Source organism: Rosa chinensis, chromosome 2 (genome assembly GCF_002994745.2).
Source record: "Rosa chinensis cultivar Old Blush chromosome 2, RchiOBHm-V2, whole genome shotgun sequence".
Taxonomy (NCBI): Eukaryota; Viridiplantae; Streptophyta; class Magnoliopsida; order Rosales; family Rosaceae; genus Rosa; species Rosa chinensis.
Genome location: NC_037089.1, coordinates 26,442,880 through 26,458,133, shown reverse-complemented (window position 1 = coordinate 26,458,133; position 15,254 = coordinate 26,442,880). Strand labels below are relative to the sequence as shown.

General features: G+C 39.3%; 2 protein-coding genes across 3 annotated transcripts; one reads left to right on the top strand and one right to left on the bottom strand.

Annotated features, from left to right (window-relative positions):
• The first annotated feature begins 235 nt into the window (after positions 1 to 235).
• Positions 236 to 6,620, top strand: LOC112186658. Of its 2 annotated transcripts, none has more exons than XM_024325155.2 (4): positions 236 to 779; positions 2,417 to 3,455; positions 3,980 to 4,862; positions 6,145 to 6,620. In XM_024325155.2, exons 2-4 carry the CDS (start codon positions 2,487 to 2,489, stop codon positions 6,156 to 6,158), a joined length of 1,866 nt encoding a protein of 621 aa, XP_024180923.1. In that variant the 5' UTR covers positions 236 to 779; positions 2,417 to 2,486; the 3' UTR covers positions 6,159 to 6,620. The 2 variants fall into 2 exon arrangements, with proteins under 2 accessions (XP_024180923.1, XP_024180921.1); XM_024325153.2 differs by having other exon boundaries at positions 6,119 to 6,620.
• A 4,759-nt stretch (positions 6,621 to 11,379) lies between these two features.
• Positions 11,380 to 13,356, bottom strand: LOC112189931 (probable xyloglucan galactosyltransferase GT17). Its single transcript, XM_024329325.2, has one exon. It carries the CDS (start codon positions 13,165 to 13,167, stop codon positions 11,704 to 11,706), a length of 1,464 nt encoding a protein of 487 aa, XP_024185093.1. The 5' UTR covers positions 13,168 to 13,356; the 3' UTR covers positions 11,380 to 11,703.
• Positions 13,357 to 15,254: the final 1,898 nt, after the last annotated feature.

The window sequence follows — 15,254 nt, the reverse complement described above, 5'->3', positions numbered from 1 at the left end:
CTCATTAGTTTTTTTGTTTGACGTTATAAGTTTTTCACTACAATTTTAAAGGAAATATTACATAAATGGGTTGTCATTTTAGTCGAAAAATTCATAGTACTTCCTTTCAAATATGCAAAAAACAGGAAAAAAAAGAAGATATAATTAGAAAAAAAAAATCGACAAAATCAAATTTGGACATAAACGTTAACAAAATCCGACATAAAAATCGAAGTCCTTCTGATTCAAACAAAAGGGCAAAGACAGGCGTGGAACTAAATGGGGCCATAAAAACTATGAATTGAATAAAGTCTCGGTGTACCCTCCGCGACCCCTCTTGCCATTGCAGTCTTTGCCTCCGCCGCGCAATCGTAATCGACTAAAGTACAGTTTGTGCCGCACGCGCTGTTTCCTCCGCCCCTTTCCTCTCTTGCCTTCGGCCCCACAGCCCCACTTCGCCGAAAGAGCGCGTGGAGAAGACAGATATATGTTAATTTAATCCCATTTTAGTGTAAATTGAAACAGTGTTGCAAAATTTTCATTACAAGTTCCCATCTTCCCAGTCAGTATCAAAACCCCTTAAAACACAGTCGTTTTCGTCTCCTACCAGCTTCCACACACACAGAAGCACACTCTTTTGTTCTTCTTCTGTTGTTGGGAAGCAGGAACAGAGAAAAAGGAATCATCTTTTGGGGAACCCAGAAAGATTTTTGTCATTTTGGCTCAGGATTTTGCAACTACTTCTGGAACTTCGTAGTGTGAGCTTATATCTACAGAAGAAGAAGTGTTTCTGTTTTCAGGTATCTGTTTGATTGTCTGAACCCTTTTTGCTTTTGGTTCCAAATATTGTTTTGTGCAAGTGATTGGTTTGGATCTCACTTAATTAGTTGGAATTTTTGTTTTGGATCTAATTGTTTGGAAAAAAATGTTGTAGCTTTGCTGAATGGTTGTGGTGGAATGTTGATTCTGAACTTGGGAGTTGATAAAAATCCAAACTTTAATAAAGTAGAAAGTATTGGACTTTTGAAAGTGCCAAAAAACAAAGGTTTTAGAATCATGTTTTCGAGAGAGGCCTAAGGAGGCTAAGGGGTTTTAGATTAAGTAGGGTTAGGACTGAGTGTACATAAAATATTCAACAGCGGCAGCTTGGGGACATTAAGAAAAGCTGCGAGGTATAATGAACATTGGTGGTCATTACTCATTACTAAGAAGTGATTGTTTTGTGGCATCGATTATTGTTAGCTTCTTCATTTTTGGGGCAGGCGAAGGTTATTGTTAGTTATTGACAATGAGGGAGTTGAATGGCTTATGGGAGGCATGATTACAGTATAGGGTAGTGACTAAAATAGTTGACAGGAGATTTCTACGTGAATGCTTTAGGGAATTAGGATTAAGTTTTGGGTCGTTTAGAAATCACTTGTTAGCAAAAGTAAGTGTCATGGAGAGGCAAATGTTAACATGAATGAGCAACATCTGAAGAAATATACACTTGGGAAATAGGAATGAAAATATTTCTTCACGGGTGGGTATGGCATTGATATTAGATGAGGAAAAGTTGTTTGAGATAGTTGGTCAACTGTATAGCAACTATAAAATACGAACATGAAAAGGTGAACTACTTCAGGTTTGACAAGTGAAAAATGGTAACACAGAGTGTTATGTGTGTGAGAGGAGGCGAAGAATGTGAATTTATATTCATGAAATCATGTTCTGTTCATTCGCTTTGTTTTGTCTTCATGTTTCAAGTTTTTCTGGACGATAGATCCTTCTTGCTTTCTTCAAACTCCAAAAGGTTTTTATCTTTTGCATTGTAATACAAGGGATGAAATACATGGTGATCCATTTATGATGACAAATGTGTTTGTCATTTTTATTGCTGGCTTTAATCTTTGTTTGCAAATAACTTTATGAGTACTCCAAAAATTTGTGGGGCATTTTGAAATTTTACTTGAGAGGAGAATGGAGGGAATAATTTTGTCAGCACTTGTACCACACAATTGTGATATTTTGTTTTTCTGTTGGAAAGAACCAAAATGACTTTGGACTGCTTTTTGAACATATAAGATGTCCTAAGGAAAAGGACAGCTTTTAAAATGAAATTCTAGTGGAAATATAAAGAAAGGAAGTGAAGTCGGAGGAGTCTTCTTTGTTCCACTACTATTATAATTGTGAAGTATACATTTTCTTTTGGCTAGGATGTCTTGGGCGCGCATTTCTATTTACCCCTATTTTCGTGATAGACTACATCATTTTATTAAAATTCAGAATTGTGGTTTTTACTTTTGTGATTTCAAATGTGAAGATCATTAACTAAAAAGACGAGTGAACTGTAAACCTTTTCTTATCAGCCTGTATTAATTCTCTTGTGATTATGTTTACCATCTGTTTCTCAATAGATGCTAAGCTAACATGTTAATCATATGAGCTGTTGATGCAGTTATTTGATTCAGCTGAGTAATGAATAGTTGAGTCGCCCTGATTTTTGTGAGATTAACTTGCATCTGGACATGGATAAAGCATCTTCCGAATGTCCTTACCCAGGATGCTTCTTTTGTGTGATGAAGGAAGGGAATCCAAGTAAGCGAAGAGCAAGTATCCTGAAGTTCTTTAGAGACCTTCCCACACAGGATGATGATGGTCAGGTTCTTCCTATCAGTGGCCTTTGGAACACTGCCATGGCACATCCAAATGATCCTGAGTTCATTGAGCTTGGTATCTTTGAGTGTATGGCTTCACTGATATGGAAGGGTCTGAAGAATCGTCGCTGGCTTTCTCATGACCAGAATATATACATTCCTTATTATGCAGCTCACATAATTGGTTCATACACTATGAACATGGAAGAATTTGCAGAAAGTTCTGTTCATGCAGGGGTAATCGCTCCTTTAGTTGAACTTTTGAGAGGAAGGTTAACATGGGTTGAACAGAGAGTGGCTGTCCGAGCTTTAGGCCACTTGGCTACCTATGCCAGCACTTTTCCTGCTGTAGCAAGTCATGGTGAAATTCTTGAGCTTTCCATTCAACTAGGAATGAGCTCACTTGAGATTGTCTATTCACATTTCTACCAGTACGTTGACCGAAGGTTAAGCTATCACTGTGATCTGCTCACTCGTGGCATGGGAGGTGTTGAAATGGAGTCCAGAAAGGCTGAAGAATGGGCAAGTCAGTTGCAATGCTGGTCTCTCCAGCTCATTAACTGCTTTGCCTTTAAACCGGAGTTTCTTCCAACTATATGCAAGCCTGAATTCTTAACAAAGCTACCTGGCATGTGGGGTGGGCTTGTCAATGAAAACTCACCAGCTGGTATTGGTTTATTAAGAACAATTTGTCATCATAAGCTGGGTAGAGGACCTGTAGCTAGCTGTCCTGGTATTATCGAAGCATTGTGTAATATTGCTCGGTCGTCAGATGATTGGCAGTATATGGCTATTGATTGTCTTCTCTGGTTACTTCAAGACCCTAGTACATGTCATAAGGTATCTTCTATATTATTGTTTTTGCATCTGTTTGTGCATGGTGCATACACTCAGTACTGTTTCTTTTAGTTTCTAACTATTTGTGTCATGATCCCTGCTATGTGGCCTTAATGATTTTTTTCTTAAAAACTTGAATTTTATGGTTCCCATTCCTTACACTTACCTATGTTTCAAATTTGTTTCTTGTCTCATGTGTGCTTTTCTGTCCTTGATGAATGTCTCAAACTCTCAATACATCATATGTGTTAACACCTGTTGGAGAACAAGCTATATTTTATTTTTAAAAATCTCTTCTGGAGGAAGATATGTCAATAGCATTCTAAAAATTCAACAATTCCTTAAGAAGATTGTAAATATTGTCCCAAGTGAAAAGCTATCAAAGGCCTGAATATAGTTGATTTTTTAGCATGCAAAGTTTTAGTATTGCACATCATAACTTCATTTACTTTTTTTGTTTTTTTTAAATATCAAATAAATGTGCATCCTAATTTATAATACCTAATTTTTCTGAAACCATTATCCAGGTCATTGATAAGGCTGTACCTGCACTTGTTGACCTTGCGGAGATTACAACTCTAGGTGATAACAAGAAACTCGGAGATTCCATTGTCAATGTTCTTCAGGAATGTATCCAGTCACAAGGGACTGGACGTAACTCATTGAGTAACAGAACGAAAGAAATGATTGAAGAACTGTTGAATTCCAGACAGAGATTGAAATGGGAAAAGAATATGCCAAAAGAGGATCTCCATATTAAACAGGCAGCAGCACTTGTGGTCAAGCTTGAAGGAAATTCCCTGTTCTCATCAGGAAATATATCTGGAGCTGCATCAAAATACTCAGAAGCATTGACATTGTGTCCAATGAGATCCAAAAAGGAGAGAGTTGTTCTTTACAGTAATCGAGCTCAGTGTTATCTTCTGTTGCAACAGCCCTTAGCTGCCATTAGTGATGCTACACGTGCACTTTGTCTTCACAGCCCACTAAATCGTCATGCCAAAAGTCTCTGGAGAAGAGCTCAGGCTTACGACATGCTTGGGTTTGCAAAAGAGAGTTTATTAGATGCCATTCTGTTCATAAACGAGTGCTCTCAGTCAAATGATCCTGATCTCTCATTGAGGCAAAATAAGGTTCCTGACTATGCTGAACGATTGGTTAAAAAGCAGATGCGTGCAGCTTGGTTATTTAGAGAGGCAGCTATCAAACATGGGGGTGTGCATTGTGAGGGTGCTGGTGATGTATATGGCCGAGAGAGTGATGATTCTGAATGGGAGACAGCTAGTGAGAGCGATATAGGAAATGATGGAAGGGATGCAATGGGCAATGATGACGACGATGATGATGATGAGAGTGAATGGAAGAATGAGGACGAGAGGAAAGACAAATATGATAAATCTTCAGTTAAAGGTACCGTCTAAGTATGCAATACTTCTTAGATTTTGAAAACAGTATATAGAGATAAAGTTAAGATAACTCCTCTATCGTCATATGTTTTTGGTTGAATCAATATTGCTTTCAATATTGACTCATGTTATTGAAAGTGCATGATAATTTGTCTTGGTAAGTTTTGTAATTTCATCATTAGTTCTTTCATTTGTATATATCCGTGTGTGTGTGTGTTAAGAGAAGATACTTTTGAAAATCAAAACTAAAAGGCATAAGAATAAATAAAAAAAATCAATACATCTAGATCTAGATGTGTACTATCCGATTTATAGATGGATCGCATACTCTTTCAATTTTCGTATTCTTTAATCTACAACAATGCTTTCTTGGAAGATGGAGGACAAATTCCTTGTGTATGTCTTGGCGTACATATTGAAAGGGAATTTGCCAAGAGTTTTAGTTCTGATTCATTGTACAGTGGATAGTATTATTCCTTAATAGATCATTAAACAACTTTTTTCTAGTCGGTTGAACTTCTTACTTTTGTGTTGTGATATCCTCTGTAATGTAGTCTCTGTTTTGTATTTTATTTGATGGCACTTACCTATAATGTGACTGACTAACTGGTTTAAGGCAAACGTAATTCATCCAATGTCTAAAAATGTGATTAAGATCCTTCAAAATCAAAGGGGAGTAACATCACAATTTGAACCGTCTTGTTACACCCATAAGCAAAAACTTCATATTTAAACTACTCTTAATCTCCTTTCAATGTGAAAAATGCCTTGTGATACCATGCATATACAAATATAATGTTACATTTAGACTTCTTGCATGCTACCTCTTCAGCATGCATGTAGAATAGTAGGTTTGACATTAAAGTAAACTGAAATATGGCCACCTGGTCACACTTTTATCTGTAAAATTAAGTAGACGCTTTGCTATCTGTATATTAGGCGATTAATTCAGGAAGCTTAAGAATTTTAGCTGGTACTTTAGTATTTCATCCTAATGAAAGAATTCATTTTGGAATCAGATAGATTCATAAGTTCATGATGTTAGTGAGTTGTGTTTTCAAGCATCATTGCCACCTGATCTTGATGGCCCATCATATCTGTCATATATTCTCTTTTGTCGACCTTTTGTCCTTTGCTTCTTAAGTATAGTAGTTAAACATGTGCAAATGTTCTGATCTAAACCAACCCTTGTACTTGGAAGCATATTAGATCATCATTGAACATCTAAACATTTTACCTTGGAACCTTGATTTGTGACAGACCTAAAGCATGGATACAATGTGCAGCTTGCGGAAGATGAACCGTGAATTTGGATGCAGTGAGACCCTATTAAAACATGAGCATTCAACAACAATGACAGAATGAACAGAACCATGGATGAATGGATGAAGCTTTTGAATCGAGTGATATCAACTGAGATTCAACAGTAATTTTCTTGCCCCGTCCAATATGCACATCGAGAAAGGGAACTATTTTCGGTTATTTGTGTGAAAGATTCAATTATGTTGGTTTGCGTGTGAATTCTTACTCTTTCTTTTTCTCCCCTTTTGATCTATTTTCTTTTTATTTTATATAAAATTTCAACTGTGTAGAAAAAGATCAAGATTATTAAGTGTAGAGAATACAGTTGAGTTTAGGAAGTGTGGAGCTTGAGTTTTGAGTGATTTGAGAGGGGTGTGGTGTGTATATAAAACTTCGCCATTTTGTGGACTTTGAACTACTATTCGTCAAAATTTGAATGGTAATTGTAATTTTCTTCTCCTGCTATCTGCTTCAGAAATATTGCTGCACTTGGCTAGAATGTCATAGCAAAGCTAGTAAGTTGCTTTTCACTTTGATCCTGTCAAACAGAAAGATGACAGTGGGGAAAGGAATCTCCCATTAATCTATTGAGAATGGAATATTACAATTTCTATTACTATCTTGGACAGCTTTTTGTTTTCAAGTCCCATTTTTCAAACACAGCGTCAATTAAGTATCCATCTTAATCTTTCGAGAATAATTCTAGAAGCCCTCTTTTCAGGAATTTCTGTGCAGCTTCCAGTCAAAAGAAGAACACGGTATTGAAAATGCCTTTTCGCACGTAAAAGTAGTCACGATATACCTTAAGACGTAAGAGATAAACCACTCCATCAATTCCCATCTACTTTTTCCTTTGTATAAATTCCTCATCTCTCTTCTATCCAATATCACAAACTTCCCGAGTAACTCTCATTGTTGCCATTACTAATTTCTTCTACCTTTTGCTCCTCTGATCATCGTTTGCCTCCAAGTTTCAATCATTAAAGATGAGTTCAAGCACTAAATCTTCCGCTGTAGCATACCCTCCATTGCCTTATTCGACTGCACCGGGTCCTTACAATGTTCAGGCTCCACCACCTGCCGGTTATCCCACAAGATCAGATGTCGGTGACCAAAACCCTGCTCGTGTTCCAGTAGAAACCAAGTCGAAGGGTGATGGGTTCTGGAAGGGATGCTGTGCTGCTCTATGTTGCTGCTGCATGTTGGATGCTTGTTTTTGATCATCAAAATCTTCCTGGGCATTCTTTACTCTTTATTTTGCGTTACCATTTTACCTAAATACACTGCTTTTGATTTTTTTTTTTTTATTTTATGTTATTGATTAGTATGTAGGAAGGGTTTACGTCCATTGGAGAGTGCTACTGACTGTTCCTAGTGATATGGTTGTATAATTCTTGTTTATCTCTTAATAAAAATTGCTCCAGTAAAGCATGTTTATTGGATTAGCTCAACTAGTGTCATACAGCATAATGTGTTATATCTATTTTTAAATATATAAAAAATACTCAAATTGATGATTTAGAATTTTAGATTGACAATTATTCATAACAAGCGTTTATTTGACCTCAAATAACATAAAAACTATATTAATAAAAAGATTAGCTCTCTCTTAGCTCTAGCGCTGCGAGAGCCACTACACCACCAAATCGTTCTCTGTCCAGCGGCGACCATAGATAGTGCCGGTATCGCAGCGTTGTCACTGTGCTGGCTGTCGGACGGGTATTTTAATGCCCTGGGCTGAGGACAAGAGAGAGGATGTTTGACTTGTGGTTTGGCAGGCTGGTTGATGGCAGGTTGTGAGCGGCTTTTTTAGGCGTTTGTGGTGGCTTTCTGTGTAGGGATGGCGCGTTCCAGATCCAGCGGCGGTGTGGGTCTTGGAATGTCTGGGCGACAGTGCGGGCTCAGAACTGGGAGCTGTATCGACGGAGGCTCGTGGGGTTCGGGGCATGGCTGGCTCGTGGCGGAAGTGCTGGTTTCGTGGCGGGGCTCGTGGGCGGTGCTTAACAAGTAGCTGCAGGCGTGGTGGAGTTGTGGTTTGGGCTTGGGTCAGCCCTGTCTTGCTGGGCCTTGAGTTGGGCCTCTTCTCTTTGGGATGCCCTATTGGGCTTTCTAATTTAGGCTGGGGTTTTATAGCCCTAAGCCTTTTCCTATGTTTTTTAGTTAGTCTAAATTACAATAAATTTCTTGTATTTAGGAAGCTAAGCACCGATGTGCACTCTATGTATCTCTACCACCTCTGGATTAGTACCAAAGGAGGGTTTCTGCTACCTTTACGTTTTTGAATGTACAATGAGTAGGTCTATTTCTATGTACCACTTGTGGATACTACCACTAGCTTCTTGTTTGTCTATGTCCTTAAATGACAGTGGAAGGGTATGTAACGGTCTATTCTAGCTTGTGATGAATATACTATTTCCCTCCATGGACTTGATTAAAAAAAAATAAAAAAATAAATAAAGACCTCACATAATATCATGTTTAATATAATGTTATCTAAAGGACCCTTCCACATAGGTGGTAACTTCAAAATATATTACATGATATATGCTCATCTGCAATTTTATTTACATGATATATATTACATGATATATGTTCAAATTTATATCTTTATTTTGTCAAAGAAAATTAGTTTAGGTAAATAGATGAACACAGTGTTTGTCTAGAGAATCTACTAATAAAATCCTAAACAATAATAGTTGTAACTTTTGTATATTAAAACCGAATTGTATGATATATAGTCATGAAATTTCAATGGTTGATGGGATCCAATTTTACCAAATAGGAAGGTATGTTGCACAAAATGTACTTCTAAATAATTGCGCTTGATAATATTTTGTTCTTGTTGTAATTATTGTAATGACTTCTTATTTTTTTTTTGAATAAATGGTAATTCCATTGATAAAAGCGCATGCCAAAAAGGCCATTACATACCCATCCGCTGACACATAACAATGGCCAGACAAGACTTCGTGGAGGAGCCACTGTAATACATAGGATAGACCAACTATATTAGAACTTATCGCCCACTTATTAAAGTGAGCCTATAACTATGCCAGACATTTACATAGTTTATAGGCTAAACATAAAGAAAACCCTATATCTTCTCCTTGCCCATTAGACTAGGGCTTGGAGGCTTACCTGAATACAGAACACTCTAGACATCGTCAGCGGGAACCTTTTTTGCTTTGGGAGGATTTTTATTCTTGGCTCCCAATGGCCTACCTCTCTTCTTCTTTCCCCTATGCAACTCAACTTGTGAAGGTTTAGGCATCATGACCTCTGTCTGCACAAGCATACCACCTGGGGTCTCCACCAGTCCCAGAGATTTGGCATTGAATTTAGTAGGGAATGCAGGCATTTTTACCTTCTTGGAGGGAGCAATAGGGCTTGTTTTGCCCTCCAGTAAATCAGACATCAAGAATTGCAGCTTTTTTTGAGATGGGAAGGGCCGATCTCTCTTGGTAGGTTGGTCAGTTACAACCGATACCAAGGCCAATGCATTGTCTTCATAAGCTTGTGGTTTGTCTGTATGACGAAGAACAATAGGTTTACGTACCTTACTTGTCTCAGCACCTCCAAAAAGAGATCTTCCCACCGGTGGAAGAATGGGGATGGTAAGCCCTTGGAAGTGAAACAAACCATCCTTGAAGTGATTTTCCTGAAACCCTAAAAAGGGACTATTGAGCGCAAGCTTCCTTGCCGTCGGTGTAGGAGCCACCATGACTGCCGGGGCAGTGATTTCAGTCTTGCAGGCGTCCCCCTTATGAGACACACAAAAGCATATGCTGCATTTGCCCACAAGATTCTCAAAAAGAAGTGGACCTCCTGCTCAACCCCTTTGCCAAACTTTAGGATTTTTTTCATGAAGAAGGGTTTCGAAATTGCATGAGAAACCCTAACCTAATTTCACGATTTGCATCAAAAAGCTTCTGATCCAGATGAAGAAACTTACCCGCAACAGAGGCGACATTGGCAATAGTGTTCCTCTGCTTATATGCTGGCGGCATATTGGTGATGCGAACCCAAAAGAAAAGATCCTCCATCTCTACAGATTGTAGAGGTGCAACCCCATTGTATGGTTGAATAACAACCAAAGCACGATTGAAACTCCACGGTCCACCCATCAATACCTTATTTCTATCTCCCCGAAGATCAAAGGAGAAAAGAAAACGATTTGGGGCTTTCTGCTGAACGCTGAAGCCTTTATACAGCACCCAAATTCGACGAAAATGCCTACGCAGGTCAGCAGCATTTGTTGGCTTGAGAGCTAGAGGCCTTGCCAGAAGGTATGATTGGGCATTTCGCTGTGCCCCCCCATTATCCACAGAGGAGATGTCAACAACCTCATTGGTAGCGATAGCCAAGGAGGTAGCAAAATTTTTAGTGACAGAATCAATACTCGACATGAAGAGATCGAGATGTGGTGATGGAAAAAGGTGGACAAAGTTGACAAAGGAGGCCGACAGTTGGCTTAGGGTTTAGTGCGGCAAAGCAAGGCCGCTTAGGGTTATGAAAAGAAGTAGCATCAATGCACCAAATCGGGAGAAAATATTAAGTGATTTGTAATGACTTCTTATGCTACTTCACGTTGTAGTTTTACATTAACTTATTCATATAAAATCAATACTCAATTTATTATATTTGAAATATGGGACGTATATGTTATATAGGGACAAATAACTTCAGTATTCTATTTAGCAATAGGAACGCTGGCAATAGGCACAAATGACTATGTGTCCCTTTTGCATGCATGGACACACACACACACACACATATATAGGCACTGGTAGCTAGGGACACATATGAACTGTCCCCTTAGGCTCTTTTTGTAGTAGTGGTAGACACTAGAGTACTGGGCCTGATTTTCTAGGCTAAAATTTTTTCTTCTATCATCCTTAAACTTTAATCAAAGAAACTATTTGATCTCAATACTGATTTAATTTTTATATCACATACTATAAACATGAAGTGCTGTACTAACTCAATCTCCCGCCTTTCGTTTAGTTACCTCCAATATCACAATACATATACACACCAAAACCCCTATATATGTTCATTTGGTTTTATAAATGTTATCATAGTTGTAGTCATGTCTAGCAAATAAGAGGGAGAGAAGCATGCAAGAAAAATGAAACTTAGTAAATGTGGTCAAGATGATCATTGAAAAAAAACAATATGTGAATGAGCATGCAACATAGAAACGTGGCCATATGCACAAGGGAGCCTTCCTTTGTTAGAAATTCACATACAACATTGTAGAACTCTTTTCGAATTAGACAAAAAGAGGATCTATAATCTCGTACAAAAAAAGAAGAAGAAGTAACACTCGCTTTTCCCACTACAATACAATGCAAGAAGATGTATGGGTCAGAATTAATGAACATTATCATTCTTTATAAAAGCACTAAGAAAAGAGAAGAAGGAAAAAAAAAAAAAAAAAAAGAGGCCAAACTGTCGGTAAGGTTTAATTCTTTAAACCATCACGTTCCACATACCGCTGGCTCCTCATATACACACGTATAAAATGCAGCTTCCAAAATTAATTAATTCACTAAATTATTGACATGATTAGCCAATGATGCAAGCGACACGTCAACTGCGTCCTTAAACCCTAAACCACTCGCATTGGGATGCGCGTACGTCAAGCTAGGAATCATCTCAATAACCTTCTCCCTCATCATCGCAACCTTCTCCGTCGGAATCTTCAGCAACTCTTCCTCTATCCTCTTACTCGCCTCACTCTTCTCGTCAATGTAAACGGAATACTCGCTCACCTCCGCCGGTAAAAACCACTTGTACTGCGTGAACGCCGTGTGCGGTGAAAAGAACACCGGAATGCACCCGGCCAAGACAGAGTCAAACGTTGACCGCCGCGTGTAGGAGTCTCCGGGAGCCTGTAAGCAAAACTGAGACTCACTCATCACCTTCAAGACCTCGCTCGGCTCGTGGCATTTGCTAGCTCCGTTAGCGCCACATTTCATAAGGAAGCACCGAGTCGACTCGCCGCATTGCCTTATGAACTCGTTACGTACGGCCGCCTTCTCTAGCCCCTTCCTGGGCCCACCTATGAAGGAGAACAGGTAAGACCGGGTGGCGCCGCGCATCTTGGTCTGCCATGTCAGCATCTCCGGCAAGGTGGAGGGGTGGAAGTAGGAAGGGTAGGGTATGCCGAACTGGTTTGAGCCTTGCCAAGGTTGTCTTTCTACGGTCAGCACCGACATGTTTTTAACGGCAGGGAGGTTGAGGAGGACGTTGGCGCCGAAATCTGGGCCGTCCGATGTTCTCATGAAATCCCACGCGGTCCTCCCCAGGGCGATGAAGTGGTCCTTGCCGTTGTGCTTCTGCCACGTGGGCTGGGACTGAATGTGCTCCACCAATTCCAAGGCGAGCTCGTCCCGGGCGGTTAAGTTGGCCTCGCGGAACTTGCTGGAAGCGTAGAGGCCGCCGTAGAAGGGGACGTAGAAGAGGGTGGCGCGTGAGGGTTCGTGCGTCCGGCAGGGGTGATTCTCCACGCGCGCGTGGAAGATCATCTCACCGATGAACTGGTGAGTGGCGAACCACGATGTGGCCAAACCCATATTTGGTTTGGGCTGGCCGAGTCCGTGGTTCGCCACGTGAGGACACATGTCGGTGTAGACGTTTAGGGCTTCGCAGCGGTCAAGGAGTGCAATGTTGAACTTCGCCGGCAAAGGGTATACATAAACCGACACGCTTGGATCCTCGCACTTAGACTTTGGTTGTTCTTGGGTATCTTGATCTGGAACAAGAAGGGCCTCAACGACATTGGGTGTGGTTGTTTGTGTTATGGTGATTTTAGGAGGGAACCAAAAGAGGAGTAGTAGAAGCCAAGCAGACAGAAAGACAAAGACGAAAGCACCAAACCTGAGGTGGGGATTATTGAGGATGGTCATCAACAAGTTGGGTTCTTTGCTTTTGGAGTAGTGCAGCAATTTCTCTTCCTTCTCCTTCCATGGAGAATCCGGAGGTGTTTGCTTTCTCGAAAGCATGAGGAAGAAGAAGAGATCGAGTTAAAGAAGAAGCGAGAAGTGAGTGAGCGTCTGAGAGAGACTTGAATGCAGATTAGAGAAGACTTTGTCTGTTTGGCATAGTCATGAGGAGGAAAGCGAAAGAAGAAGCGTGAAAGTGTGTGGGATGGGGTTAATGGACGCCAAATGGTGAGGTATAGTCAGGAGTTTTGGTTGAGAAATTCATCAAGAAATTAAAAAAGTGGGGACGACCGACATTTATTATATGGGGATTCTAGCTAGCAATTAAGAGCAAGTTCACCCGTTGGGTCACCAGGTCACCCGCTATTCACTGCTTTTTAGTGTTAATTTCACCATCTGGGTCACTAGCACAGTGTATTTCGTGCCCTGGGTCACCCTGTACAGTGTTCTGGGTCACCATGGTGACCTGCACAGTGTATTTCGTGCCCTGTGTCACGAGCACAGTGTATTTCGTGACCCAGAAAATGAAAATATACACTAAAAAGCAGTGAATAGTAGGTAACCTGGTGACCCAACGGGTGAACTTGCTCTAACTGTGTTCTATATTCTGAGTCCTGATTATTTAAGGTCTGTTGCGGACACCGCAAATTTTGGCACTGTTTAACTGACCTTTTTGACCTTACGTGGAAAATGAATCCTTGCTTCTTTAATGGCCTAATTAAAGGCCGGACATTATTGTATGACCCAACACGTATAAGATGATCTCAACATTTGTTCTTTATAATTAATATTTTTTATTAATAATCTAAGAATGTATTTAATATAATCTAACCATCTATTTATGTTGGTACAAGTGCACGTCGGTAGACTGAATTCTCCTCCATTAAAGCCCTAATCTAAGATAGATTTTTACTATACGAGAGTCTCATGCTCACTCTGTAATCATTTATTCAGTGTGTCTGATGTTGTATCTTACGTGATATACCCTATGCGTACGTATAATGTATTACACGAATTATAAAAATATGAATTAGATGCGCTGTTATGTTTTCTGTTTTTCGTTTATGTTTTAGAATTTAATTTTGGAGTTTTGCGTCTAGTAAAATTCGAGTGCTGAACTATAAACAATGAAATCTCAAAATAATTCGTTGAGTGCATGATTTGACTATTTACCTTTTCTCTGCGGGTGGATGAGTGTTATGTAGCTGAGAAAAGAAAGGAAAATGCTGTCCAACCGAGACGCAAGACGGTTTTTTCTTAGGACGAAAAGAGAAATATAAGAAGGGGCCAGTAAGCTAAAGCCTACCAACTTCAATTAGACAAAAGTATAGGACTTGAAGCACATGCATTCGTGTACGTGTCCAAATCTTCTAGAGGGGTTACATCAACTTGGAGAAACAAAGAATTAAGGACGATGGAAAATAAATATATTTTGGGAAATAGTTGGGTCGTGGAACATGTTGTTTGGAACGTGTCTCTGATGGAGAAGTATATAAATTATATATCTTGGAATCATAATATGAAATTCATTAACATCAAAAGTAACATAAAATAAAAAATTATCAGCAAAATAACCTTTGCAACAAGAGACAGAGCTGTTCTAGCTAGCTGTGTCTCTGAATGGTTAATCACTAACGAATGGAACCGATGTCAGTGCAAATTATTGTAAAATTGGCATCTCTTAGCCCAACAATTTGAGAGTCATTAGAACCAGGATTTATTCATTTTTTTGTACTTCATAAATATAGACGACTTCAAAACTTCAAATGCTACTCTCCTCAACACATCGCCATTAGGTAATTCTTGCATTTATATACTTGCTCATATTTGTGGACATATAGGAGTGATCTTGCTGTTCTCTCCTAAGTCAGGATTGCACCTGCTTTTCAATCCTAACATGTTGACTTGGAATTGTGCTAGTGTATATTAAGCCAACCACCTATTGCTATAGGTTTTTTTTTTATGTGTCGTTTATTTTGGTCAATCCCTAACAGAAAACCGACAATAAACCTTACTCCTTCATTCTAAATAAATACTCAGTGTTGGGTGGTTTTAAGGTGGTAGGGCGAATCTATCATAAAATCATCACTTCTTTTTCTTAGAGAGCTTTCTACCCTTATATTACCTTTCATGAGCTATTCCTTGCT

Bases quoted from the DNA above. Each gene is read 5' to 3' on its own strand.
- LOC112186658 (XM_024325153.2), top strand. From the start codon at position 2,487: ATGGATAAAGCATCTTCCGAATGTCCTTACCCAGGATGCTTCTTTTGT. The intron at 3,456-3,979 runs GTATCTTCTATA...ACCATTATCCAG, and splicing joins ACCCTAGTACATGTCATAAG to GTCATTGATAAGGCTGTACC. The intron at 4,863-6,118 runs GTACCGTCTAAG...GATTTGTGACAG, and splicing joins TGATAAATCTTCAGTTAAAG to ACCTAAAGCATGGATACAAT.
- LOC112189931 (XM_024329325.2), bottom strand. From the start codon at position 13,167: ATGCTTTCGAGAAAGCAAACACCTCCGGATTCTCCATGGAAGGAGAAG.